This window comes from Haliaeetus albicilla, chromosome 23 (assembly GCF_947461875.1).
Source record: "Haliaeetus albicilla chromosome 23, bHalAlb1.1, whole genome shotgun sequence".
Lineage (NCBI taxonomy): Eukaryota > Metazoa > Chordata > Aves > Accipitriformes > Accipitridae > Haliaeetus > Haliaeetus albicilla.
This window is the reverse complement of record NC_091505.1, coordinates 25,563,108-25,589,747: the sequence shown is the minus strand read 5'-3', so window position 1 is coordinate 25,589,747 and position 26,640 is coordinate 25,563,108. Positions and strand designations below refer to the sequence as shown.

The 26,640-nt window shown below is 55.1% G+C and overlaps 2 protein-coding genes across 10 annotated transcripts in view; one reads left to right on the top strand and one right to left on the bottom strand.

Moving 5' to 3' along the window:
- STARD8 (StAR related lipid transfer domain containing 8) overlaps positions 1–3,623 on the top strand; it is a 78,936-nt gene extending 75,313 nt beyond the window's left edge. For all 9 annotated transcript variants that reach the window (XM_069811628.1, XM_069811627.1, XM_069811631.1 and 6 more), the window contains 7 exons: positions 22–220; positions 369–579; positions 836–950; positions 1,298–1,513; positions 1,930–2,147; positions 2,334–2,510; positions 3,135–3,623. In XM_069811628.1, the coding sequence (XP_069667729.1) occupies positions 22–220; positions 369–579; positions 836–950; positions 1,298–1,513; positions 1,930–2,147; positions 2,334–2,510; positions 3,135–3,252 (1,254 nt within the window). In that variant the 3' untranslated portion in view covers positions 3,253–3,623. The remainder of the gene's footprint in view (positions 1–21; positions 221–368; positions 580–835; positions 951–1,297; positions 1,514–1,929; positions 2,148–2,333; positions 2,511–3,134) is intronic.
- A 1,149-nt stretch (positions 3,624–4,772) lies between these two features.
- On the bottom strand, positions 4,773–24,722 carry LOC138690774 (relaxin receptor 1-like). The gene is made up of 18 exons (XM_069811650.1): positions 24,489–24,722; positions 18,320–18,466; positions 17,435–17,527; positions 17,216–17,321; positions 16,555–16,626; positions 15,658–15,729; positions 15,170–15,241; positions 13,887–13,958; positions 11,985–12,059; positions 11,658–11,729; positions 9,751–9,822; positions 9,488–9,559; positions 9,080–9,151; positions 8,900–8,971; positions 7,248–7,477; positions 6,442–6,852; positions 5,776–5,991; positions 4,773–5,446 (listed from the first exon to the last, which is right to left on the bottom strand). Exons 1-18 carry the CDS (start codon positions 24,535–24,537, stop codon positions 5,259–5,261), a joined length of 2,163 nt encoding a protein of 720 aa, XP_069667751.1. The 5' UTR covers positions 24,538–24,722; the 3' UTR covers positions 4,773–5,258.
- Positions 24,723–26,640: the final 1,918 nt, after the last annotated feature.

Below are 26,640 nucleotides of genomic sequence, written 5' to 3'. Positions count from 1 at the left end.
TGACCCGCTCTTCCCTTGCAGGTTGGCATTTTCAGAAAGTCGGGGGTGAAGTCCCGGATTCAGGCGCTCCGGCACATGAACGAAACCAGCCCTGACAACGTCAACTACGACGGGCAGTCAGCGTATGATGTGGCTGACCTGCTGAAGCAGTATTTCCGTGACCTGCCAGAGCCCATCTTCACCAGCAAGCTGACGGACACCTTCCTGCAGATCTACCAGTGTAAGTCCTGGACTGGGGCCGCTCACCCCTGGGTTGGGGACAAAAGTCAGGGTCTCCCAGGGAGGAGGTATCTCTCCATTCATTTGGACAGAGGTGATGGAGACGGGGGATGGACCCACTGACCACCAGCTTCGCCCTGTGCCCGCAGTCGTGTCGAAGGAGCAGCGGCTGCAGGCGGTGCAGGCGGCTGTTATCCTCATGCCGGATGAGAACCGGGAGGTGCTGCAGACCCTGCTCTACTTCCTGAGTGACATCGCCTCCGCGGAGGAGAACCAGATGACCGCTGGGAACCTGGCCGTGTGCCTGGCCCCCTCCATCTTCCACCTCAATGTGTCCAAGAAGGAAAGCACCTCGCCGAGGTAAGGGGCGGACTAGCTCTGGCCTCCCCAGCCTTCCTGCAGCCCCTGTCTCCCCATCGCCCCTTCCCTGTCCATCCTGGGAGGAGGCCACTGAACGGGGGCAAGGCATAGTGGGAATGCATGTGCTCTTACACGGCCCCCCCTGTTGCTCTGCTGTGCAATGTGGGGGTCCCCCCACTCTGCAACACAAAGCAGAGCAATGGGGGGCTAGAGGTGGGATGCCCACCTGGTCCCAGCAATGCCTGCTACCCTGCAGGGTGATACATAAGAGGGGCACCATGGGGAAGCCTGACCAGAAGGACCTCAATGAGAACATGGCTGCGACACAGGGGCTCTCCCACATGATCACCGACTGCAAGAAGCTCTTCCAGGTGGGTGGCTGCAGTGTGTCCAGCCCCGTGTTGCCTTCCCAGGGTGCTGCCAGCGGGAGATGCGACCTTGCTGGCGGGGTGCTGGTCCTGCAGAATCAGTGTGGGGTGAGAGAAGGGCACCCTGTCCTTCAACGGGGCAGCTGCCACTGGTCAGTCAGCCCCAGGAGCGAATCCCAGCTGCATCACATGTCACAAGCTGCAGGACATATGTCCAGGGAGGCTGTGTCCATTCTCCCCCCTCCTTGGTGAGATGAGGAATTACTGTTTTCTAGCTGCCCAGGATGACTCACAAAGTCCATGTAGGATCCCTCTGGCTTTCTGAAGATCTGTATGCTTTTGGCTTGTAGGTCTCCCACGACATCTTGCTGCAGCTGAGCAGCTCCTATATGGCAGCAGATGCGTATCCCCATCCCCTGACTGACTTACTGTGTCAGGGGGAAAACAAGGATTTACACTCCTACTTCGAGCAGAGTGTCCAGAACCTGCTCAAAGAGTCATCGGAGAAATTCAAGGGGTGGCTGAGCACGCCAGGACCCTTGAACACGGAGCTCTCCTGCAAAAAGGTAAATGCCACTGTGTGGAGGGGGACTTGGTGTCACACGGGGAAATGTGTATGGGATAACTGCTGGGAGCCACAGGTCCTACAGGCACCTGCTGACCTGCTAGCAACCCTTTGGTGCTTGTTCTCTTATGCTAGGAAAGATCAGCAACCCCTTCCCTGGCCAGAGTGGGGGGCTGAGAGATGGACAGCTCTGGGGCTGAGGGTGCTTTGTGCCCAGCAGTCCTGGCAGAGAGCCCACCATGTTGTTAGTGGAGGAGCTGGCTGCCGGTGCCCCCCGCCATCTCCTCTCTAGCCAGCAGCTGTGATGGTGCTGCTCCATGGCAGTGGGAGCCACTGGTAGAGCCACTCAGGGAGGGGGAGTTAGCACTGTGGGGGTCCAGCAGGACAGCCTGCCTGACCCTTACCTCGGCCTGTCAGGTTGGGGACGGGCACCCTCTGCGCTTGTGGAAGGTCTCCACGGATGTCGAGGCTCCTCCTGCCATGGTGCTGCACCGGGTGCTTCGGGAGCGTCACCTCTGGGACGAGGACCTGCTGCAGAGCAAAGTAGTGGAGGCCCTGGACAAGAACATGGAGGTCTACCACTACATCACGGACAGCATGGCACCCCACCCGCGCAGGGACTGCGTGGTGCTCCGGTGAGGGCAGGGAAAGACTCGAGTGGGAGGGTTTGGTCTTGTTTTAGTGGATCCCGTCTGCCTGGCTGCTCCTCCCTAGGCTGTATGGGCTCCCCGCTCCTGCTGCAGACCCCGAGGTCTGGGCAGGGGCTGCCCCCGAGTGGGCACGCAGGGACGGGAGCTGAGCGGGGCTGCTCTGTCCCGCAGGCGCTGGTGCACGGACCTGCCGCGAGGAGCCTGCCTGCTCATCTCCATCTCGGTGGAGCACGACAAGCTGCCGGTGGAGGGAGGTGTCAAAGCCATCGTGCTGACGTCCCAGTACCTCATCGAGCCCAGCGCCATGGGCCGCTCCAAAGTGACCCACATCTGCAGAGCTGACCTCAGGTGAGGGGAGCCCTTGGTGCTGCTGCATCAGCATCAGCTGCCGGGGAGGTCGATGGAGCAGCAGGTAGCGGTGGGGTGCAGGAGCTTGCCTGGCCTGGCAGCGCGGGCAGGGTTGCAGCTCATGCAGTATGGTGCCTGCCTGCCCGGAGGGAGGGGGGTGCTGGTCTGGGACCAGGTTTTAGCTGTCAGATGGTTACTGGGAAAGGAGCCGCCAGCTTGGTCTTGCAGTACTAGCGGTTCCTCTGAGCACAGCAGCAAGTCCCTTAGAGCTTCTGCAGAAAACACAGGGTCCCCCGTGGCTCTGAAGCATGGCCTTCGTGCTCTCCTTGCTGTGGCGAGCCGTGCTGGGTTGGGTGGTATAAGGGCAGGCTGGTTGTCACTCTGGGCTGGTGCAAGCCCGGTCAGGTCACAGATATTCCCCCATTTTGTTGCATGTCTGCAGTGGAGAGTGGAGGAGGCATGTTGGCTTTTCTGTCATGTAGTGCTCATTCAGCATCTCGTAGTCCATCATAGCTGGAGCTACACTGAGTCCCTGGCCCCGAGCAAGAAGTGACATGCTGCTCCTTGGTGCTTGCCGGGGCTCTTCTGCCATCTCACCCTCCTCCTGCCTGTTCCCTTCTCCAGGGGCCGGTCTCCTGAGTGGTACAACAAGGTCTTTGGCCACCTCTGCGCCATGGAGCTGGCGAGGATCCGAGACTCTTTCCCAGCCCTGACTCCCAACGGCCCCGAGACGAAGATTTGAGGTGCCAGGAAGATGCTCTATCCTGTCTGACGTGGACTTGCCGGTGGACCCGGGCTGGGGCTCTCGGACCCGGCCATGGAGGGGGAGGCAGAGGCTGGCGCGCTCACAGGCACATATTTATAAGCATCCTTTTACTCTGGGCTGGGCAGTCCCTGTCCCACCATCCCGGTTGCTGCTTCAGCCACCTCTTGCTCAAGCGTGCTGCGCAGCAGGTTTTCCGCAGAGGCGAAGCTGTGCAGCCCATGGTCTCTGCAGGAAGGGTTGGAGAGCAGAGGGAAAGAGAGGGGCTGTGGGGGTGACCCCCAGGAAGGCAGCCTGCGGGTGGGGCTGGGAAGCAGCTGGCCCAGGTTGAGCTGGGTCCCCCCCCTTGCAAGCCAAGGTGCATGGAGCAAAGCAGGAAGGCGTGGGAGAAGCGAGCAGAGAGGACGGTGCCATGTCTGTAGGTCGCAGCGCTGTGTCGGGAAGTGAAGGGTGGGCAGCAAGGGGCGGATCGTGTGTGCGGTGTGACCTGGGGGGGAACAGCCAGGCAGTCACTGTGAGAACCTGTTTGTTAGTGGAAGAGGCTGCTGTTCTGGGAGGAGGGCGGCTACACATAGATAGGTATGCCTTGAGTGCCAGCCCTTACCACATGGCAGAAGGAACCTATTGCACCTTTGGTTCTGAATTTCATAGGAGAAGAAAAAGCCCTCTAGTCCTGTGCCTTGCTCTTAGGCTAAAAAAAGCCATCTCTTGTGCACTAGGTTTCAGTGGGGGCTGGACAGACAGCATTCCAAGCCAAGCCTGTCCCTCAAAACTAGCTTACCTGTCATTTGGAGGGGGCAGGATGGCTAGAGCCCCAGAGCAGCTGCCCTTGTAGTTGGCTACCAGCTGGGAAGGGGCACTGCCTCCCCAGAGCAGTTATAAGGAGACACTATGGGAGGGATGGAGGGACACAGCCAGCACAGCAGCTCCCAATTCCTTGCTGCTCTTGGGGTCCACACTACACTGCCCCAACAAGGGGAGGAGGGCAGAGCAGCCTCACAAGCACTGGCTGCAGCACTCTGGGGCTGAAAGCTTTGGCCAAGGCAGCATAAGCACACCGAAGGGCTGCACTCATCCCAACGAACAAGGGGACAATGCTAGCAAAGCACAGTAGGTCAAGCTGGGCCCAGCACATGCCAGCAGCTTGGGCCAGGCTCAGTCCCATCCTGGCCTCAGCAGTAAGGTGGGGTGGCCTGGATTTGCCCCTCTTTGGGCAGCTACAGCTGGCAGAGCCCATGCCTCTCCTGGGTGCAGAGCTGCCTCTCTAATGCTACTCCCTGCAGAGACATCTGTTCCCCTTCCCATCCCTCCCTTTGCTCCGTGGAGAAACTGTCCACCCTAGCTAACAGCACCCAGGAGCCGACCTGGTTTCTCCATTCAGGCAGGGACCCAAGTTACCAGACATCGTTCCAACTGGAAGGCAACACGACCCACGCGCGGGAGCGATTCCCAGTGTCAGTTTTGCCATAACACATCCTAGCTGTCTCTCTTTTGCTGAAAAAAAAAAGCAACTCAACCTGTATTCTCTGTTTTTTTATATATATATATTTTATATATATATATATATAAAAATATAACTAACATTTGGGGGATTGATTTTTCTCCTAATATTTTTTTAAATTTCTTTTTTCTATCTATAAATACTTGTACAGTTGGAATATTAATATATAACTCCGGCGGTAGAGCTAAGCGCCAGGTGATGCTCACGTAAAAGACGTGTATTTTGTATTTAAGGGACTTTTGTTTTGTATCATACGCAACTGCAGCAGATTGTTTGACTTGGATCAGGGCTGCTCTTCCCGTCCGTGTAATTAATAAAGTACTAACGGTATCTGCTGGCTGACGAGGAAACCTTCATGCTTAGTGATTCTCCAACACAGGAGCATCCCAGAGCTGAGCAATGTGCTTTCTTGTGGGGCTGTGGAGCTGGAGGTAGTGCCTGGCAGGCTGGGGAGCCACAGGCATCCTTGTGCCACAGGGAAGGGTCAAGTGCTGTTGGCCTGCAGCGTCACCAGGGTAGAGCTCTTGTGGGACACGTGCAGCTCCAGCTGCTTGGTCTGCAAACAGCCCTTCACCTGCTCCTGGAAGGAGGTGGTGGTGATGGTGTAGAGGATGGGATTCAGGGCACTGTTGATGGGCAGGATGAAGATGACCACCCAAGAGGTGATGGTGCCTGTGCCAACAAGGACACGACGTTAAGCAGCTTGAGAGGGGACTGCCCTCTGCCCAGGGGTAACCCACCCACTCCAGCCCACGCCACAAAGCAGGGTGATGCCCTTCACAGGCTGAAATGGGGGGCTTGTAACTACTGCTCCCTTGGGAGAGGCAAGGGCCCAGGGAAACCAGTACCACTGCCCATCTCCTCTTGCAGCCCATGTGTGGGTGAAGAGAGCTCCAAACTCAGCAGGACCTACATCAAGGGGCCCCCAACCCAGGGACTCGGGGCAGGCAGCAGCCAGCGGTGGGCTCTGCTGCAGGGCCTTGTGGGGAATGGGGGTTCACCTGGTATTTCCACCTGCAGCAGGGAGAGCAGCTTGAGGAGGAAGATGGGTATCCAGCAGAGAGCATCAGTGAAGACGATGAAGAAGAACCGCTTTGCAATGGCGACTTCCCGCGAGCAGACGCCTCTCTCCGCTGTTTTAGACGCAGTGATGTGGATGGAATAAAACATGCCAGAGTAGGCAAAGACGATGGTGATGAAGGCTGCAAGATTCAAGCCTGGAGAGGGAGAAATCTTGCTTTGAGCATAGCAAAGTGCAAACCTCTGGAGCTGGGATGAGCATGGCCAGCAGCAGCAGGACTACTCCTGTTTTCATCACTAGAGGGGGCAGAGAGAGCAGCCCCTGGCTAGTGCTGAGTCCAGCCTTAGCGCAGTGATGCCCATGCCCATGCCCATGCCCATGGCCAGCTCTGGGGCAAGGCTGGGCACAGCACCAGGCTGCAGCGGGGACCCTCCCCAGCCTGGGATGGAGGGCAGAGCTGGCACTCCATCTCACAGGGTCCCAGCGGGATGGTAGCACCCCGTAAAGTCGGACATCCCGCTAACAGAGGTGGTGCGGGCTCTCACAGCACCCTGGAGGGGATGGCTGGGCTGAACAACCCCAGTCCCGCCAGGGAAGCCCGTCCTGCCCCACATCATCCCCATCCCCGGTCCTGAGGTGGCCTTACCCAGGTAGATGGTGGTGGAGTAGCCCCGGGCACTGGGCCGCTCGCCCAGGTCGGACTGTAGTGGGAAGCACACCCCGTTCCTCCCATAGTAGTTCCCAAAGGTCTCCTTACACCACAGGGGGATGAAGCTGAGGGAGAAGCCCAGAAGCCAGATGGCTGCTAGCACCGAGATGGTCTGCTTCTTGCCAGCTCTGTAGTGGCTGAACGGGAAAACAATGGAGAAGTATTTCTCCAGGGTCATGTAGGTCAGCAGCAGGACTGACACCTCCGAGGAGAGCATGGCCAGGCTGCCCACCAGCTGGCACTGGAGGCTGCCCATCCAGCCCTGGGCATGCTTGTTGTATTCGCCCGAGTACTTGATGTCAAAGGCTCCAATGACAAAGAGGTAGATGCCCATCAGGCCATCTGCACCTGTGGGGAAGACAAGGTACAGTGAGAAAAAAAGCACCAGTGGGCAAATGTAGCCCTTTGCATTAATGCCATGGCCATAAAGCCACTGTATAACTGGGCAGCCTTCAGCTTTATGTGCATATATATGTATTTTGAAAAGAGCTGCCTGCTGGTGCCTGTGAACACAGGCCTGAGGGCAGGGGCCAAGATGCTCCAGGCACAGAAGGATTCCCAGAAACACATCTGACATCAGCACAAAGGGAAAGACGGCAGCAAATGGGCCCCAGCCATGCTGGGGAGGGCTGGCATCAGCTAGACAACTCCTCACTGGGGAGATGCTGGTGGGCAGCTCATCCACCCCAGTTCTCTCCCCCCACCCCCCCCCCCAGTCCCTGCCCCTCCACCACCCAGCTCACAGCACAGGGACTTGATGGCCATGGTGTGCTGGCTGTTCTCCGTGACGATGAAGGACCGCATGCAGATGACAAAGAGGTTGCTGAAGCAGGTGAGGCAGGCGATGACCCAGACGAAGACACGCAGGATGATGTTGGCGAGGAGGTTCTCGAAGGAGGAGATGCCGTCGGTGTTGGGCTTGCAGCTGCGCACATGTGGTGCGTAGCTGCAGTACTGGAACTTTTTGAAGTAGCTGTCAAGGAGGGGGGAGGAAGGTTTCCTGACTGCCATCAGCACCAGGAGCAAATATGGTCCAGCATGCACAGCCCCCGTGCCCTGTACTCTGCCTGCCCGCACCAGCTCCTTCCAGCCCCTCGGCTACCTTTTATCCTTGTCTGGGTGGAGAAGACACCCCCCAACTAGCCAAAAGCCTGGGTGCTTACACAGACCAGGGGAAGGGAGATGGGGAGGTTAGGGGGAGGAAGGAGCCAGCAGCAACAGAGGGTGCGAGTGGGGACAGGGCAATGCCAGCTCACAGCCCTCCCTGCGACAGCACCCAGGGCCAGGATCTGCAGGGGACACAGAGCGAGGGGGGGGTCCCCGTTTGCACAGTACTGCAGCTGGTTTCGGACCCTAAATAAGCAACACCGCAAAGCCTTTGCAAAACCAGCTGGAGGCACCCCAGTGCTTTTTGGATCACATACCACAGCCACACTCTTAAATCTACCACTATTCAGATCTGTCAGCTGATAAAAACAAGAGTGTTTTCCTCCAAACCGTGACTCTCACAAACTAACATTTAAAAATCAATCCATTATTCAAATCCTTCAAGTTCCATTAACAGGTATTCACATTTTTTCCCCTGCATATTATTTCAGATTAATCTTTTCAAGCCTTATAAAAGCCAAGCCATATAAGCTTAGCAAAATTCTACATTAGAAAACAACTGCAAAACTGCAATGTGAGGCTCATTGCTGCTTAATTATAGATAAAAGGAGAGAAAATGATTGCTTATTAGCAAGTCAGGTAGAAAATGTACCATATTTAGAGTGCAAACAGACCAATTAAGGAAACGAAGATGTACAGTTGTCTTTCATTACAGGTACTTTAAAATGTGCATCTGGAAAAAACTAATCATTTTTTTTTCTCCTTCCAAAGAGAAGCTGAAGCACTCACAGCTGGCTGCATAGTCCTGTTTCTGCCCTGTGTGCGATGCCTGTCCAGCCTGTCTATCTGCACATCTCTGGGGTTCTTGAGTCATTATCTCAGACCCAAGGAAAAGGGCCTCTAATGGCTTCACTTAACCACAGCTTTCAGCGCACAGCTTAGCACGGGTACATGCCTTGGCTGACAGGCTACCTTGCCCACACCCCCTATGCAAAGTGCACCTTCAGAAATACAGATCACTTTTTGTATCGCACATGCACCAGGATGGGGCACGCGCTGGCTCTGCAAACTGCTCCCTGCGCATGGGCAAAATCCGCCCCTTGCTCTAAATAAGCCCCAGCTAAGAGAGACCCTCCTGCCCCACGGGGATTTAAGCAGTACCATCATGCTCAGGGCTTCCAGTGGGCTGAAATAACTTGCTCACGGGTGTAGGAGAGAATCCGTTTCCCTCCCCACCCCCCTGGGCACAGTGCCATCGCAGCAGCAGCCACCCACTCCCCCCACTCACATGTGGGAGAGGTTAGTCAGCTTCTGGAAGGTCAGGTTGTGGATGTTGGGGATCTCCAGCCCTTCCAAGCTCCTGCCAAAGGAAATCAGTGCAGGGGATGCTGTGAGCTGCCCCGGGCTGGGTTTGGGGCTGCTGCAGGCAGAGCCAGTGCTGTAGGGACGGGGATGTTGTGGGACTCACAGAGACCGTAGCTGGGGCAGGCTCTCAAACTGGCTGGGGAGGATCTTTTTCAAGGGGTTGTAGGAAATATTCCTGAAAAGAGATGAGCCTTTGGTATTTTTCCCACCTAGAAGCTATCAGAGTAGCTGGAAGTGAGGGCAAAAGGGTGTCTTTCTATGTCTTTTCCCAGCACTCCCCATTGCCCCTATGATGGGTCCGCAGCACCGAAGCGGAGCATCTGCGATGGCATCGTGCTCCGGGGACACCCGCGGGAAGGACCACGTCCTGCTGGGGCCACCGTGGCTCTGGTGGGCAAACAGACCGTGCAACAAGGACATCTACCCACCACGATGCAGGGGTCCTGCAGGACCCCCCATCACTTGCAGGGGGGCAGGGCCCCCCCTGGGGCAGTGTAGCCCTGGTACTCACAGCTGCTGGAGCTCAGCCAGGCCATTAAATAAAGAAGAGGGGAGCTGGTCTAGTCTGTTGGATGACAGGTCGCTGCGGGAAGGAGAGCTGTGTTTGAGAAGTGGTTGAGGGCACCAAGCCTTGCACCCGGGGGTGCTGAGCAGTGAGGTGTCCTGGGCAGGAGGCAGAGCGGGGTCCTGAGCGAAGCCCCCACGCCTGTCCCCAGCACAACCCCTGCCTGCAGGAGAGGGGGGGGTCAGGGCAGGCAATGGCTGGAAACTTACAGCTCCACCAGTCTGTTCAGCCTGGAAAACGTCCCATCTTGGATCCACTTGAGCTTGTTTCTGCGCAGGATCCTGGAAAAGAAGGAAGAGGAGAAAGTGCATGGGTACGACACAGCCCCACACACCCTTTGGGAGCATCGTCCGACCTCCGGACTGGCCGCAAGCAGCTGGGGGTGCTGGTGGTGCACAGGGCTCACCCATGGGGTGCACCCAGCCCTGTTGCATCCCTCCCAAATTTACCAAGCTGCCAGTGTCACCTCCAGCACCTCAGGCCAGCACAGCCAAATGCTCTGCTACTGTGGGGAAGGTCTAAGCCAGAGCCCAGCTCGCAGGTGGGAGGCACTATCTCGCACAAGCCCACAGCTCAGAGAAGAGCCCATCAGAAGTGTGCAAGATGAGCAGAGCTGGTTAAAGTGCTCAGAAATAAAAACCCAGAATGGTGCACTGAGAAACACAAACTGTTTCAGAGCAGTGGGAGCAGAGCCTTGCAGGACGGCGTATGCTTGAAGGCACTGGGAGACCCTGTGAGTGCCATGACCCAAGGACGGCTCCTTGGCAGAGGCTCACATCGAGCAGCAGGGCTCAGACCCTGACCAGGGCAGCCCACTGTAACGTGGCTCATGGCACGGCTGGGCAGGATGGGGTAGTCCAGCCAGGACGGCTCACCCCACAGAACCCACACACGAGCCCCCATCTCAACTGCTGCATTGGCTCATGAAGCTGTCTCCTGTGCTGATGTGACCAGCAAGGCATGTTTACACCATCCATCTTGCCCGTATGGACGTTTCCATAGCACTGCCACAACAGCCCTGGGAAACACGCTGCTGATCAAAGCCAGCGGGCTCTGCTGCAGAAGAAAAGACAGCCAGCAGGACAGCAGCTCGCCTGCCCGTCACAGGAGGCTGTGAGCAGCTCTCACTGGAGGAAAAACTGTAGCGGTGTACGTTTTGGGGATTTAATGCCTATCTGGGCTTCTCCAAGGGCCTGATAAGCTCTCAATTTATTTGCTTACTCTGATCCAGCAGCATTGGCACAGGGCAGGGGCATTCCCAGTGCTCAGGGTAACCGTGAATGCCGACCCCCTGGGAGGATGGCTTGGCTCCCCATCCCACTTCTGCTCTCCTACCACCACCCTGTGGCAGCTGGCAGCCTTGTGCTCCTGGATAATATCTGCACCATGCACAGCTTTTCTGTCCTTATCTCCTGGGGCTCCAGGGACTTCACAGATCTCTTTGGGAGATAGAGGACCATCATGGGCAGGAAAACTATACCCTGGGAAAGGCCTGTGCATCATCAATGTGAATCCTCTGCCTTTGTCAGCACCTGGGTAAGAGCTCAGCCCTGGGGCCAGGAGGGAGTGGGGCAGGAGCTGGCTCCAGGCACAAGGGAAAGAAACAGATGCTGTTTGACATGCGGAGCGCCGGCTCACAAGCTTTATGGCCTTCCTCAAGGATATTTTAGGGGATTTGGATACCAGCAGAAGGGTCTGGGGTGGCTGCGAGCTCTGGTATTTCCACACTATAGGAAGCTTTTTCCATGCCATGACCTACCACTATCTCCCACCTGACGAGGTCCCCATTTGTTTTGGGCAGCCCCCACGGGCCGGTGACAGGGCACTGGGGCAAGCCCACCAGCTCCCCAACCTAGAGTTGGCCATCCTCCAGCACAGAGCCCCTGATCAAGTCCCTACAAAATTCATGAAGCTGACTGCACTGTCAATGCTGTGTACAAATGTGGGCTGAAACCATCAAAACACGAGACAGCAGCCCCTTATCTAGCCCAGAGCAGCGGGAAACTGGGGGCTCAGCCGAGCGCTGGCTATCCACCCTCCTCCCTCCACGTGCCCGCAATGGGATGGGGTCTGCACCAGCAAGCGGGGGCCATAACCGGACCCCCGAGGTACTCACAGCACTGTGAAGTCACGGCACTCCTGGAAGACAGCCCCGTGCACTGCCTGGATCCTGTTCCCTTCCAGCTCCCTGCAGAAAGGCAATTGTGGCTGCCATCCCCCCACCTCCCCAGGCCCTGCCCTCCATCCCCACCATGCTTGGGTGCTGCCCAGCATGATCCCACCTCCTGCTTGCCCCTATCCCCATCTGCTGCGGGATGCTTCCAGCCCTTTCTGTCCCTTCTGTGCTCCAGGAGCCCGGCCGGGAAGAAGGAGCAGTGCCTGCAGCAGCCCCTGCCTACCCCGCAGGCAGCCCAGCCTCGCTGCCAGCAGGCAGGGTACTCACAGCCAGCTGAGCTTCGGCATCTCTGCGCAGAGGGAGGTGTTGGGTATTTGAGTCAAAGAGTTGTTCAGCATGTACCTGGTTGGGAGGCAATAAGGAAAAACGAGGTCACAGCACCATACATCTGCCTGGGACACAACCCTGTGCATGGATGTGGTCCTGCTGCTGCTCCTGGACCATGCAATATTTCAAAAGGGCTTTCTGCTGGTCCATGGCCTCACCCGGAGGGAAAGCTGCACTGTACGAGCTGTTCACCCAGGGCCCATGGTGCAGCCAGCCCGGAGCAGTGTGGCTGCGGCTGCACCAGCTCCCGTGCACCCCAGCAGAGCAGCCACGGCCACGTGAAACCAGAGCAAGTTCAGCTGCTGCCACCCCAGACAAAAGCCCAGGACACGTGGCTGTTAATGGCAGCACAGAACTTCATTCACCTTCTTTGGAAAAGAAGTAAAGGTAACGATACAGGGCACATTTAGCGGCTGTAGGAGATGCTCTCCAGTGAGCTGTGACGGGCACGTCACCAGGAGACTAGTGCATGAAAGCAGCAGCAAGTGACCCTGGAGCGACAGCCAGTAAAGGCAAATTTATAGCCTGAACTCCTGCTGGTGTTTTTCCCAGTGCCTTTGCACATGCCTGTGTGCATAATGTTCCTCACTGCACATTTTGTGACCACAGTTTTAGTTTATTTGATTTGCTAAAATAAAAAATATGCAGAAGGATAAACAGAGTACGTCACCGAGCAGAGCGGCACGGCGCTGCTGCTGGCAACGTGGGAATGCGTGGCTGAGGGGAACTCTGTCCCACCACAGCCTGCACGGCTCCTCCTCCAGGGACAGAGCAGGGACAGATCTGTGGACACCAAGTGCTACCCAGGTTTTACAGAGGAGCAAAATCCTGGGGTCACAGCCCCCCTTCCCCAAGCCCATTGCCAGCCCTGGCTGCCCTCCATCCACCTATGCCCACAGCTCCCCCATCACCAGGCATAGCCGCAGCAGTTACCCAAGTCCTACACACCCCAAAAGCCAACTTTCAGGCTTTTACAGCCAACTCCAGCAGTTACATCTCCAGCAGAGACAGTGTGAGACTGGACCAGCAGCCACAGCTGAAGCACTCTCCTTGCAGATGTACACCCAGGGAATACAGCTTAAAACCTGATCAGATATATATGAGTATATACGTGCATCGGTGCACTCACACACACACACGTATGTGTTTTTTCCACTGTAACAGCCAAAACTTTTCCCCTAAGGCTGACTCCAGGCTGCGCCATCTATATTCTGGACTACGGAGAAGGTGTTAAAATCATCTTACAGCAATTGCAAAATTGTTTTTATGGTGGTTAAAGCAAAATTGTTATCCTGTATTTCCATCTTGGAAATGGCTGGACCTTAAAAACCTCTTGGCTCGAAGTTATCTGGTGTGAAGACACCCAGCAGAGGGGCAGTACTTTGGGAAAGCACCAGATCCTGTCTGCAGTCGCCAACTCAAGGAAAGCAGTCAGCAACCCAAACTGCAGGCACTGCTACCCACCTTGCTCATCAGCAAGTGCTGAGGCTCTGCTCAGGCCAGACTCCCCAAGGACCTGCCTGTCCCTGTCCCAAGCAAAAGCAATTAATACTAGTTTTAATTAGGGCATGCTGAGAGCAGGAGATAGCACAGAGGAGCAGCAACACCAGCAAAGCCTGCTGGTTTCCCCTGCCAGCTCCTGGAAATGGGACTGAGACAGACATCTCCCTTGTACCATTACCCCTCATGCCCTGGGGAGGGCGAGGAAGCCACAGCATCCTCGACTTGCCCCCAAAAAGGCCAGAAGCTGCCTGAAGAAGGGGCGCAGAAGGTACCAGGCAGACACCCACCGAGCAGGGTCTCCCCAAACCCCGCAGGAGAGCTGCCCCTGCCCCTACTTACAGGAAATACAGCGACTTCAGCCCTGCAAACGTCACGGGGACGACCTGGGCAATCCTGTTGTTGTCCAGCATCCTGGAAGGAGAAGGGGAGAAGTGAGAGGGTGGACCTGGAGAGTGCGAGGAGGCATCAGGACTCTCTCGGTAGGGGAAGCCCCTGCATTGACCACTCGTGCTGCCCCGGCAGGAGGGGGCTCTGTCCCTTCTCCCCTGCAGGCACCCATGGACACACATCCCCAGGCGGGGGGCTTCCCCCCTCTGAAGCCTTCCCCCCCGCCTCCCGCCTTTGAATCCTGCCCAGGCAGCCCTGGCTGAAGCGTTAGATCCAGCTGCAGAGTCTGGATTCCTTCACAGTCAGAGTCTGTTGGATTTTTCCTCTCTTCTGCTGTGAAATAAAGATAAATTAGAAACCGTTCAGGGAATTCAGGGCTGTGCTTGGCTTCTCAAAAGTCCTCTGACTTGTTTGCAGCACAGACCACCTTTTGCGAGCTGCTCATCCTCTGTTTTCCCTCTTTGGTTTGAGGCACAACTAGGCTGGTCCCATGGCAAGTAAGAGGAGGGAAGCCTGGGGGGTGACAGACCTGCCCGAGCTGCTCCTGCAAATGCAGAAGGGGAACAAGCCATATTGTAAAGCAGCCCTTTCGGTTTCTCCTCTGTAGCAATAACTTTATAAGCTCTGTGTGTAAAACCACACACCACATGGGCCCAGATCAAACAGAGCTTTTGAGGATAAACAGAAGAGAAGGGTACTAGCTGTACTTTCAATTCAGGTGTGCATTTTTCAAGGTGATGGAGCTGCAAGTCTCCATGTTTAACAGTGCACTTCAAGACTTTTACATACGAACCTCCGGTGCTCCAGCCTGGGAGCTGAGGCTGTCTCTGCACAAAGCCCATCACCGCACCATGTGGCTGCTCTGGACCGGCAAAGGCAGCACGGCATGGCGAGCCCCCGTGGGGACCAGCCAGCCATAATGAGATTTTGGACAAGACCACGTCCAGTCCATACTAAGCCTGGCCTCAGTAACAGGGGAGGGAAACTCAAATAGGAGTTTCATAAAAGAGCTGCAGCTGAGGCCAATTGTGCCCCAGTCCACAGGGCTGGGGGGAAGGTGGGGAGGTGGACACCCAGCCAGGCATCGCATCCATTGCCACTGCGGGCATGCTGCCACACACACCCTGAAACCATCGTGCCCGCTTTTCTTCTCCCCATCAAGGAAAAGAAATTACGGTAAATGGAAGGAAAAGTCAGGATCAGTCACATCTTCTCGGACCAGAGGAGGAACTCACAGCCACTCAAGGCGATGCAGGTCCTCAAAAACCCGGGGCTTCAGCTGTGTGATCCTGTTGTGGCTGAGGAACCTGGAACCAGTGCAGAGGAGGAGAGTGATCCTCAGACACCGCTGCCAATTAAATCTGCTTTTGCTAAAGCTGTTCTTCCCGAGCTGCCTGCGGCCCCTGGCTTCGGGTGCCCCTGGCACCATCTCCCTTAGTGGCTCAAGTGCAGGATCTCAGCTCAGGCTGGAAAACACGGGGATGGGAACAGCTGTGTTTGCAGGAGGTGAAATGCCTCTGCTCTGTCCCATGTTCGCCCAAAATACATGCAACTCCAGCTTAAAGCATGCTTGATACAGACTCTTGCAGGAGCAAGAAAAAGGGCTCAAAACCTGACCTTGATCTGGCTGTACTGCAAGACTTCATGCCAAGAGGAGCAGAGGACTGCATCCATCCCAGGGCTCCCCTCCCCAGGGCCCCGTAACACAGACGCCTTTACTCACAACATTTTAAGCTGAGAAAGTCCAGCAAAGGCTTTGGGTAAGATCAACCGGATTTTGTTGTTTTGCAAAAACCTATTTAAAACAAGAGAACAGAAAAGAGACTTGAAGAAGTATGTTTTCTAAGGGATTCTCAGGGTCCACGGGATGTGCCCACGTCTGCCAGACACCAGGTACGCGGCTCGCAGGGCTGGCTGCTGCCTGCTCAGTGTTCACCAGTAGTGCTGGGGGACAGAGGTCCAGGCTGCAGCCCCAGCTCCTCCGCAGGCTCCTTGTCTCAAGTAACCCTGGAGAGGCTGTTTTCCCTCTCTGCCTCATTTACTCCATGCAAAGGGAAGGAAGCTGAAAGTACAGATGCCCAATGGTCACAAGCGGCTGTTGTGAGCTGCTTCATGTGGTTATTGCCATACAAAGCTGCCATCTCACCCACGACAGCAAACACCCCTCTTCTCCACTCCGCAGGCTCCCTCCCTGAACTCCCCAGTGCAGCAGCTGAGAAAGGTGATGGGCTGAGTGACCAAAGGGTCCCAGGTCTCCAGAGCAGGACAACTCACTCAGGAGACATCTCACACCACCATGCACTCGGGGCGGTTATCAGCCAACACGGGCGCTGCTCCACGACCTGCTTGCCCACCGGTGGGGACAGCATGTCAGGAGCTCGCAATGCCCCTAGCAGGTGCCTGCTGACTTCAGTGGGGACCACAGGCTCCAGGAGCTGAAAAAAAGCTGCTGTCTGGACAAACGCAGTGCCCCTTCAGGGTGCATTGTCCCAAGCAAAGCTATCCCCACAAGTGCACATTCCTGTTCCTCTACACAGGGCCACTGCTGACCCGTGCATCCACTACTCTCCCCTTTTACCACAAACAAGCCAGAGAACAGGATAAAGAAGGCAATACTCACAGCTTCTGCAGATTCTTGTACCTGGAAAACTGATAGTCCAGCAGAGAATGGATTTTATTTTTCTTCAGGTCCCTGGCAGGAAAACAAAAAGAAAAAAAAATAAACCCAGGACCAGCAGATTAGGACAGAGAAGAGACCTTTATCAAAGGAGAACAGTGAAGACTAGACCCTCCTCTTCCTGTGCAATTGAGACAAAATGCAAGGCAGCTGCTCTTCATTAATGCTACATCGCTAACTGCCTATCCCAATCTGCAAGCATTATTTGCTGCAGATGAGTTTTTCCACACTATCCTCCCTTCCTAGCCCTTGCTTTGTGTGTGCAAAGGCACCCCAGGCCTCAACCTTGCCAACAATCTCTGACCCCACACATCTTGGCCAGAGGCTTAGCAGTGAATGCAGGCTCCCCAGTCCTCGCCCCAGGGAAGGATCCGGCCGTTCCCTGCTTCCAGCTCAGTGCTGTTGTGGGAGGGTTGCAGTAAGCAGCTGAAGCTCAGCAGAGAGGGGTCTGTTGGCACGGTAAAAGTTCTTTGGATCCAAGGACAAGTAAAAGCCAGGGATTTTATTTCCTTCCCTTTAAGCTTGTTTTCCTGCCGGGTAGCAGCTTGTGTCCCACTCGTGCCTCTCCCGGGGGAGCGGGTTGCTTGCACCCACTGCTACTCACATCCTGGTGACGTTGGAGGAGACCTGGGGGACAGCGGCGAGGTCCTGCTCAGTGCAGTCTACAGCACTTCCCCAGCACCGGCACCGCTCCGGGAAGAGCTCCAGCCCTGTGGGCAAGCAGAGGGATGTGCTGAGGGGAGGGCACAGGGGGTCCGTGTGGGGCTGGGGAGACCCGCGGCGTGGGGAAGAAGGATGCCCGGCCCCGGGGAGGACAGCTTACAGCAGGCATCACCCTCGTCTTCCTCCGCCATCCTGCTGCTGCTCCTCGTAGCCAGCATGTTGCCCAAGATCTGCAGCCAGCCACTGTCATCCACTGCAGGGCAGAGAGCGGGGACCACCGTTAGAGGCACCGGCTGCTGGGCACAGACATCGGTGCGGAGCAAAACCCCGGCAGCCTTGGGAGAGGGTGCTGGATCGCATGAAGCCTGAGGTGTGGCTCCAGCCCCGCAGTTGTACCAGGGCAGAACAGAGATTCATCCAGCCCCGTGTCATGTCTCTAAACACAATCACAATAAAATTTTCTTTCTTCTCTTTCTAGCATCCCACCTAGCCCGCTTTAGGGACACCCTGAGTCAGGTGCTGCATCCAAGCCACTCAGTTAATCAGCTCCCAGATGGTAGGAATTTGTCCAGTCTATACCTCATTTGCACTCCTGGACTCAGCACCCCTGAGCAAAGAGCTCCACGATAGCACTATATATTGTGCAAAAAAAGGAACTCATTTTGTGTCTTTAAATCTGCTGAACTCAAATCTCCTGGCTGACAGTGCAGAGCCCCTCTGCTCCTCTGCCTTTCCACCACGGCCCAGAAATAACTGCCCCAGCCTCATAGCAACAAGGGTTTTCCTGCACCCCAGCCTGGGAGAATCCCTGAGGGATGAGCTCCTCCCTGGGGCGCACACACAGCCACTGTGCCGGGATGCAAATGCAAGAGTCAGGGAAGTAGCTGGGTGCTGAAGCAGATTCAGGATTCCTCATGCTGTCATTGCTCCCAGGGGAAGAGCAAGCTCTGCTCCGAAGCACTTGTGGTCCCAGATCCTGGTGGTCCCAGGTCTGGGAGTTACTCACTCTGAGGGCATCCCTCTTTGCGAGGGGCTTGCTGCTTACCGCAGTTCTCCTCGTCAGCTCCGTTGTCGCAGTCATCCTCCCCGTTGCAGTGCAGGGCCTGGGGCAGGCAGATGGAGAGGTTGCCGCAGGGAAACTGTCCCAAGGGACATGCGTGTCCGTCCTGCCAGGAGTGGATCAGAGGAGGCTCTGCCCAAGGAAGACGAGGTGCTCAGAGCTGGGGCAGCAGCCCCCCACCCCTGGACCCCTTGCAGATGCTGTGCTGTCGCCTTTGGGGTGCTGAGCTCCTGGGGCCACATCCTGCTTCGTGCCCAGCTCCGGTACTTTCAGGGCAGAGCGGGGCTGGGGGGCTGAAGGGTGCTTGTACTGCTGACGAGGACCAGCATTGCCACAGCGGTACCCTGTGAGACCGTGCTCCAGCCGGAGCAAGCGTGAGATGATGGGGTCCTGGAGACCACCGAGGAGGCAGGAACATGCCCCAGGGGAAAAGAATGACCCAAACTCCTGTTTCTTGGGCACTTTTAGCTGCCAAAACGCTGCCTTGAAGCCAGGAGATCTGGGCAGAGGCAATTCTGCTGAGGAGCTCATGGAAATGGAGAGCCCCAACAAACCAGCCACCCCATCCCTCCTTGGCCACCCTTGTCCCCCGTCCTGGGTTTCAAAGCTGTCCTGGTGGCTTCAGCTCTCCCTTTGCTGAGCCCTTTCCATCAAAGCCATCAAAGACAGCCAGCTGCAGGGCCCTGTTCATTAATATTCTGCAATTATCCACGGCAGAGGCATGCTCCAGATCCAGCTAAACGTTTCCACAGCCCGCTTTGATCAGGGCCCTGGGAAGTGGCAGCCATCAGGCACAGGGGAACACAGCTGGGAGGGGGACCCAGCTTGTTGCTCAGGATTTTCTCCAACTGCCAGGCTATTAATGGCTAACGGTGCATGCTATAATTAAAAGCACTTTGCCTCACTCACACACACCCCTGTAACCATCCCATCAGCAAGAACTGTGACATGATGCGGGAATGGATAGGATTTAGGAGTGGCTGGTGGGGACTCGCAATGCCCCAGCGGGCAGCATCGCACAGACATGGTCCTCCCCAGCCGGCCTGGCAGCCGAACCACGGGTGCCCAGTCCACACGAGTGGAGTTTTCCCACGAATAGGTTATGCCTGGACCTGAGGAAGTTTTCCATTAGACTAGAAATATCCCCACATTCTACAATAGCTGGCTGAGCTAGACGTAAACAGTGTGCACTGCCTGAATCCCTGCCCAGACATCTCTGACCGGCCAGGAGCCCCGCAAGCCTGCCCCAGGATTTACTGACGCATCTGGGACGTTTGTTCTGGGGAAAACGAGGACTCCAGATCCATGCAAAACCTGATGGATTTAACCACCATGATTCAAAGAGATTTGAAACAGAGTCTATTGTGGCTCCATAAATCTTTCCTGAAAACTGGAGCTATCCCAAGGACCTCTGGAAAGGATCTCTGTCCACTTGAAGCCACAAAGCAGGTCCAGGTGACATTTTTAACAGACCCACACCATTGCTCCTCTTTGTCTCCCACCTTGAATTGGCCGGGACCCCATGTCCCAGCCACGGGGCAGCCTGGGGCATGAAGGGAAACCCCGTTCCTATAAGGTTTTGAAGACTGAACTGTTGCCTTGCCTGGGGAGCCGCCTGCCAGGGCGCAGGAGCTGGTGGGGGGCAGCTCTCCCTCCCTGACTGGGGACCCCTTGGGCTGACCCAACCCTCTGGGGAGCTCCTGTGCCAGGGGCTCCGCACTGTCAGAAAGGGCCATGTCACCTTTACACCAAAGTAAAAACTCTGGGTTGTAGCCTTGGTACAACTTGTATAGTACATTGGGCTTCCAGAGACCTCTGTTTTGGAAGTGCCTGCCTTTGACTAGTCTTTTTGCAAACCAAGAGGTAACTTCAGATTTTTATAAATGCTTGTGGCTATACTTCTGTATTAGACATGTCTAAACCCACAGGGGTATGGCATGTGCTACTGCAGAACACTGAAATATGCAACAACTGTCAAACGAATTACTGTCTGCCTGGGACATTAAAAAGCATATCTGCTATTAAATGTTGCAAAGATTTATCACTGAAAATTCATTTATGCATGATCTTTTGTTTCTTTAGCTGGGAACAAGAACATCTATTTTCTTCTGATAACACAACAAACACAACCCCAGGCTGTGACAGACAAGTCACTGCTGGCTGTGCTGGAGGTTTCTTCCCAGCCTGCAAATGCCATGCCAATGTCACATATATCTAAAAGAAGGAAGACAGGAGCCAGCACTTGGCCGCTTCTCTCTGGTGAGTGGTGCAGCAGCACAGGCAGCTCCTGCTCCTGCTCCAGTGGCACTTCCCAGGGAATTTGCCCAGGGACAGCTCATTACTGGACAGCCCCATCCAAGACCTCTCGTTAGTGCAGAGTCTCAGTGACTTTAAATACTTTTTGGCATGATTCTGCTTTATGAAGCCAAACGTCTCCAAGAGGATAGACACAGACAGAGATCTCCTGCATGATGATGGGCAGTCGCTTAGCACCACAGTGTCTTACTGGTAAAGAGCAAATTTTGGTCCACCCAGAGCTCAGAGGGGTGCGATGAGGGCTGGTGCTCTCCAGATTACATCAGCTTTGGAGCAAGTGGCTGCTATGGAAATACAACAGCGAGAGTGAGAAAAGGATAGGCAGTGCCCTTGGATGGAGCCAGCCAACGTTGCTCCCCAGCACAGGCTCCTGCAGACATTTGGGGCAAGTCTCTACCAGCCGTGCATGACCCTGTGCGTGGCCTTCTCTGCTTGCATTGCTCCAAAATGAATAGGGCTTTCTAGGCACCAACCTCCATCCTGCTGGGAAGCAACAGAAGCATACCAACAGCACGAAACGATTCACCTGGAATGAAGCTGGTACCTGGAATAACACCTCACTTGGAGGTGTCTCCTCCGGCAACGGCATGACTCATGCCACGTCCTCCCAGCTGGTCAGACTGAACAGGGCTGGGCTGCTGCCGAAAACCAGGGCGGGTGGGGAAAAGGGCAAATCCACCTTTTACGCTTCTACCTGTTAGTTATAACTGAGCTGGAAGGGGAATTAATTTTGCAAGACTTGGGTTTTTTTGCACTAAAACCACCACTGCAGCAATGTACAGAAAAGGCTTTACAAGGAGCAGGGCTGGTGCCCATGGAGTTGCTCTCTCTGCCAGCAGGTTGAGACCGGTCACCGGTCAGGTCTGAATTGGCAGCTGAGTAAGGACATCCATCCAAGGAGGGGATAAAAAACAGTGGAAAGCTCTGGTAGGTGGATGTCTCATAGAGTCCATGCACGAGCAATTGCTTTAACAATTTCATGTGTTGCAAGATGGACAAAGGCAAACTCATCATGAGTGACGGCTCCTTTTGATTTTTCCTAAGCACCTGTTTCTTTAAGGCAGCAAATACAATAAAAATTTCGGCCAAGTTTAAGTGTAAGTTTATTTCCATTAGAAGTGTTGAGTGTTAACGCTTCAATAAAAGAGTTTTATCATGTTTATTAAAAATACCTCATGCTGGCAGATCACACCCAATAATAAAAGCATGTGCGAAAAACTAAATAAAATGACGTCTGTGTCAAAACAGTTCCAGTCTGCACTGTATATCAGTGTGAAGTACACATGAGAAGCTGGAAGCTGCTCCTCAACATAAGACCTTCCCATGGGTGCTCGCAGTAAGCACTGAGCGCTGCACAGGACCCTGCCACAGCCCATGGGTGCAATGCTGGGAGGTGTCCTGCTACTGCAGGGGAGCTGGTATTTGCTCAGGACCCCCACGATCATGTGCACGGGGACCAGCTGACTCCCATGCAGCATCCCACATGCAAAACGCACTGACAATGGTTTGCATTAGGTGCAGGGGCAGCTCCTGCCGTGCTGCAGCCAGTGCAAAGAGATCCCCTAGCGCGCCTAAAGACAGCCTTCAGCCTGCCTGGAGGACCATGCACCAGGGTCAAGCTGACTTGCCAAGAAGCAAGTTTGCTAAACTATTTAATGGTCTTTCTTGCGTGCATATTTTTAAGCATGCCCACGGTGGTCCTCATGCCCCCTCGACTGCTATCTCAGCTAGTCCATCCCCGCTCACACTGGCAGGGACCTGAACTTTGGCACAGCTCCGCAAGATCCCGGCAAGATAAACCCCTAACCAGTGAATTAAAACGTGGGCAAAGGTTAAGGGCAATTAAGAGTGTCTCGCTGCAAATTGTCCAAATGGGAAAACTCTTGAAAGAGGCCAGAGTGCTGGCAGGAGAAATAAGATTTTGGAGGTGCCATCGGGTCCTGCCCTTGCAGGCAGCAGAGGCAGCAGCTGGCGAGGGGCTGGGCTTGTTAGGAAAAATGTGTCTCCTTAAGACAGTGTTTTGGGTGATGAAAGAGTAAGAAAACACAAACCAAGGGGGCCGGGATGGTGCAGGACCCCTGGGTTTTGCTCTCTTGCAGCCCTGCAGAGGGAAGCATGTCCCTTAACCTCTCCAAGTCTTGCGAATGGAAGCAGATCTGACCCCAGCCCTGAGACTTGAGCTTGGGTCCCTCCAGAGGGATTTTTTTTTCAGTCTTCATTCCATTTCTAGTTATCCAGGGAGGCTCCCTGTTGCCTACTGTCATGTCACACAGGTTTCTGGCTGTTTTCTTAGTCTGAATTTATGTAGGACCCACAGAAGGCAACAAGAACCTTTCTAGGGCCTCCAGGTTCCTATTGCAGACAGTGTATCTGCATATAGAGCTATGTAAACACTGAGAGAGAGGAGTTTATACCTATATATATTTTTATATAGAAGCTATCTGTGTTTATATTTTTTCAGGAACAATGCCCCAGATTCCCAGCCAAACTGATGCTTTCCAGCCACCCCCATAGGACCTCATTCTGCATTAACCCCCCCCTCAGGGCTAGAGAAACCAGGGATTGTGCAGGACAAATATCAGAGAAACAACCTGAGACAGGAGAGGAGAAAGTGAAAAAAACAAAACAAAACAAAAAACCAAAACAGTGGAAAGGTATGTGTTTCAGGCAAGGTAAAATGCTGAGAATACAGGTGATTTTCAGACGATGCAGCCTATTAGCTAAAATGACCTTCCCTGGCAGAGGTGGGACGGGGTGGGCATGGGCACTGTGCCGCAGCAGGGACCTTCCTGCCCCAGCTCTGCGGGGCCACAGAAGGAAGCACAGCCAGCAAAGGCGGCCAAATGTAACTGGGATTAACCTCAGCATCTGCCTCAACTCTTCAGGAGGGCCACCCAGGATTGTAAATGAAGCCCACGCATTGCCAAGAAAACAGCCGTGACCAAATTCTCTAGAAACAAACAGGCCGAATGAAACATGCCTTTGGTCCGCATTGCCTCTCTCTGCAAAGAAACCACTTAAGTTCTGCCAGCGAAGTCCTGGAGCCGCAGGACGTGGTCTGGGGTGATGCATCACCCATCCCATTAGTCTCTAGCACCCAGGTTCTCCACACCGCGGTGCATCCCCACCCACCCCCCCCTCCAGACTGCAACCCCCTTCTCATTGCGCACTGCACACAATTCCCCTTACATTTCCCATACAGAGCTGCACCTAAAGCAAACCGCTGGAAAGAAGACAATTAACTGTTTGATTGGAGGGGAAGGCTTAACCCCCTCCATCTCTCCCACAGGGCAGGCAGGGAGGGAACAGTTTGCATTGACATCCACAAAAGTAAACCACAATAAATCAGACTCATACAGAAATAGTGCAGAGTTCCTGCAATTCCACTGTGCCCCTTCCTAACTTCGAGCAAGAAGCGTTGCTTTTCAATCTGGTTTTTGTCCACCGCTCCCTCCCCTTTCAGACCGTAACGTCGGCGCAGCGGCTGCATCTGCTCCCGCTCCTCTCCCACGCCCGCTCTCTCTTCTCTTGAATAAAAGGCAGAATCACAATTTGCAGCTACCTCTGGCTTAACAGGCAACACGGATGCCCAAAAAAAGCGAACAGTAAGCAGTACAGAGCCTCATTACCAGGCACATGAACTCTCCTCACAGGACAGCACTTTCTTGGCTGTGCACGGCTCTTTTCAGGCAGCCACCTTCCCTGGGCCATGTGGCAGGATCTATATTGAAATCCCACTATAAAATTTTCCACAACACCCCCCCACACAATACCCCAGTCAAATGGCCTGTTTTCTTCCCCACTTTGGATGCTGTGACCTGCAAAGACAGCCACTTACTTGTAGCAGCGTAGAGAAGCGATGGCAGAATGATCAGGAGCAGCCTCATGTCAGCAGCTGCTGGCACGGCAGTCCCCAGCCCCGAAAGCCTTGGAAACCTCCTGGGTGGCAGAGGGAGGAGGGAAGGAGAACGTGGAGATGCTGCGGGTCCTCTCCTGCTAATGTACACGAATGCACCGATGTCTCCAGGGAGCACAGGCACCAGCACCAAGGATGCTACAGGTTGTCACTGGTCCCCGGGAAGTCACACACTGTGCGGCCATCGCCAGCCTGGGGAAGGTGCTGGGGCAGCAGCAGCCAGGTGCATCTCACAGCCTATGCGGGACTCCGCGAGTTAAATCCAGCGAGGGGATCTGTGTGGCAAGGAAGGAAGAAGAGGAGGTAACGAATCCAGTCCTTCGACCAGGAGGGTGCAGCCCTTTGCCAGCGCTTCCCACCCCAGGGGCAGCGTGGGGCTGGGCTGGGCCACCAGCCCGTGGGGCACCCTGGGGTGTGCGCCCCAGGGGAGCGCAGGGCCAGCCTGGGTAGGAGGAGGAAGAGTAAGAGGAGAAGAAGGAGGAGAAGGAGGAGGAGGAGTAAGAGGAGGAGAAGGAGGAGAAGAAGGAGGAGGAGAAGAAGAAGAAGGAGGAGGAGGAGGTGGAGGAGAAGAAGGAAGAGGGCTGCTTCCTCCCCGAGATGGTTCTCTGCTGGATCTGCAGTCAGTACCTGCACCCACCCGTGTCCAGTGGCCCCACGGACATCGCCCAGCAGTGGCATCCACAGGAATCTCTGCCCCATCGCAGCACAGGGACGCAGCCCCAATGGGCACAAGGCAGTCACCAGTCCTGAGCCTTCACCTGAGCGCACATCAGGGTAACTCAGACTTTGTGGGCTGGGGTCCAGGTGGGCTGCAGAGGGCTGTGGGTAGGGGCCTCCCTCTCTCCCCATCCCTGTGCTGTCTGGGACTCCCTCCCTGTCCCTTTGCCTCCCGCACCCCTCCCAGGCCCCTCCATGCTCACCCTGCCCCTGTCCCAGGAGCAGAGAGGAGGATGGAGAGGGGAGCTGTGCAGCCCACCTTGGGCACAGGTCCTCCCTCCTGCTGCCCCCAGGCAGCCTGGCTGTGCCATAGGTGGCTCCGAAGTGGCCAGGGACGAGTGGTGGCACAGCTGCCCCTTTGCAGGCTGCTGGCCATGGGTGCAGCCCATCCTCAGGTCCTTGTGCTGTATGGAAACCCCATGGACCAGGATGGTAGGAAGCACAGGAAGGGGAGTCCCGTGGATGGAATAGCTTCTTGGGCTCAAATTCAGCCGAGCCCCGAGGAGGAGGGAGAGGAATCAGCGTTTCACAGCTGGGGAGTGGGAGGGAGAAGAGGGGGTCCCAGCTGGAGAGCAAACCCCTGCCACGGCATTGCCCTACATGCTCAGCTCCCAGCCTATCTGCACCACGAGTGCGGGTCTCCTTGGAGTCTCCTTTCCCCAGCATTTCCAAAGGCTTGTTACTGGTCCAGAAAATCTGTAAAAATTTAACCCCTCCCCTGCTGCTGGAAAGCAAATCTTTACTCAGGTCACAGGACCTACTGTCCCACCTCTCCTCGACCTGAAGACATAAGTGTGGGGAATATGTATGCCATTTAATCCCACCTTTTATTTGCACATTCATACTAACACATTTAAAGCTTGTCAATAAAGTACCAAAATTCTTGTTGATGCTTCTAAAACAACCCAACAACTGTTTCTATCCCTATTCCTGCTTGTCATCGGTACTGATGGCCCTTCTCTCCACGTTGAAGGAAACAAGGTCCCAGAAATGCAGCCTTCCCTCCCATTGTGAGCTGGCCCTACAGTGATCGTGGCACAAGGAAGCAAGGAACAGCTTCCAGAAGAGCATGACATAAAGTATTTGTGGCTCTAAATCAGAATTATTTAAGATCTAAGGGAACTTTGAAGCTAAAAGCCAGAGAGGGTGAGGCTGGTGGGGGAAGAGGAAATGGAAAAGGCAAAATATTTCATTTTTCACAGAAGGAAAGAAGCTGTTGGAAAAAAGTTCTGTGCACACAAATCTTAGACCCTCTGCAGAGGCTTTGCCATTCCACTGCTGCAGTTTAAAGCACTCACTTTGGTCTCGAGGGCTGGACAGGGGCTCGGTGTCAGGAGACAAACCCACTTTTCTGCCC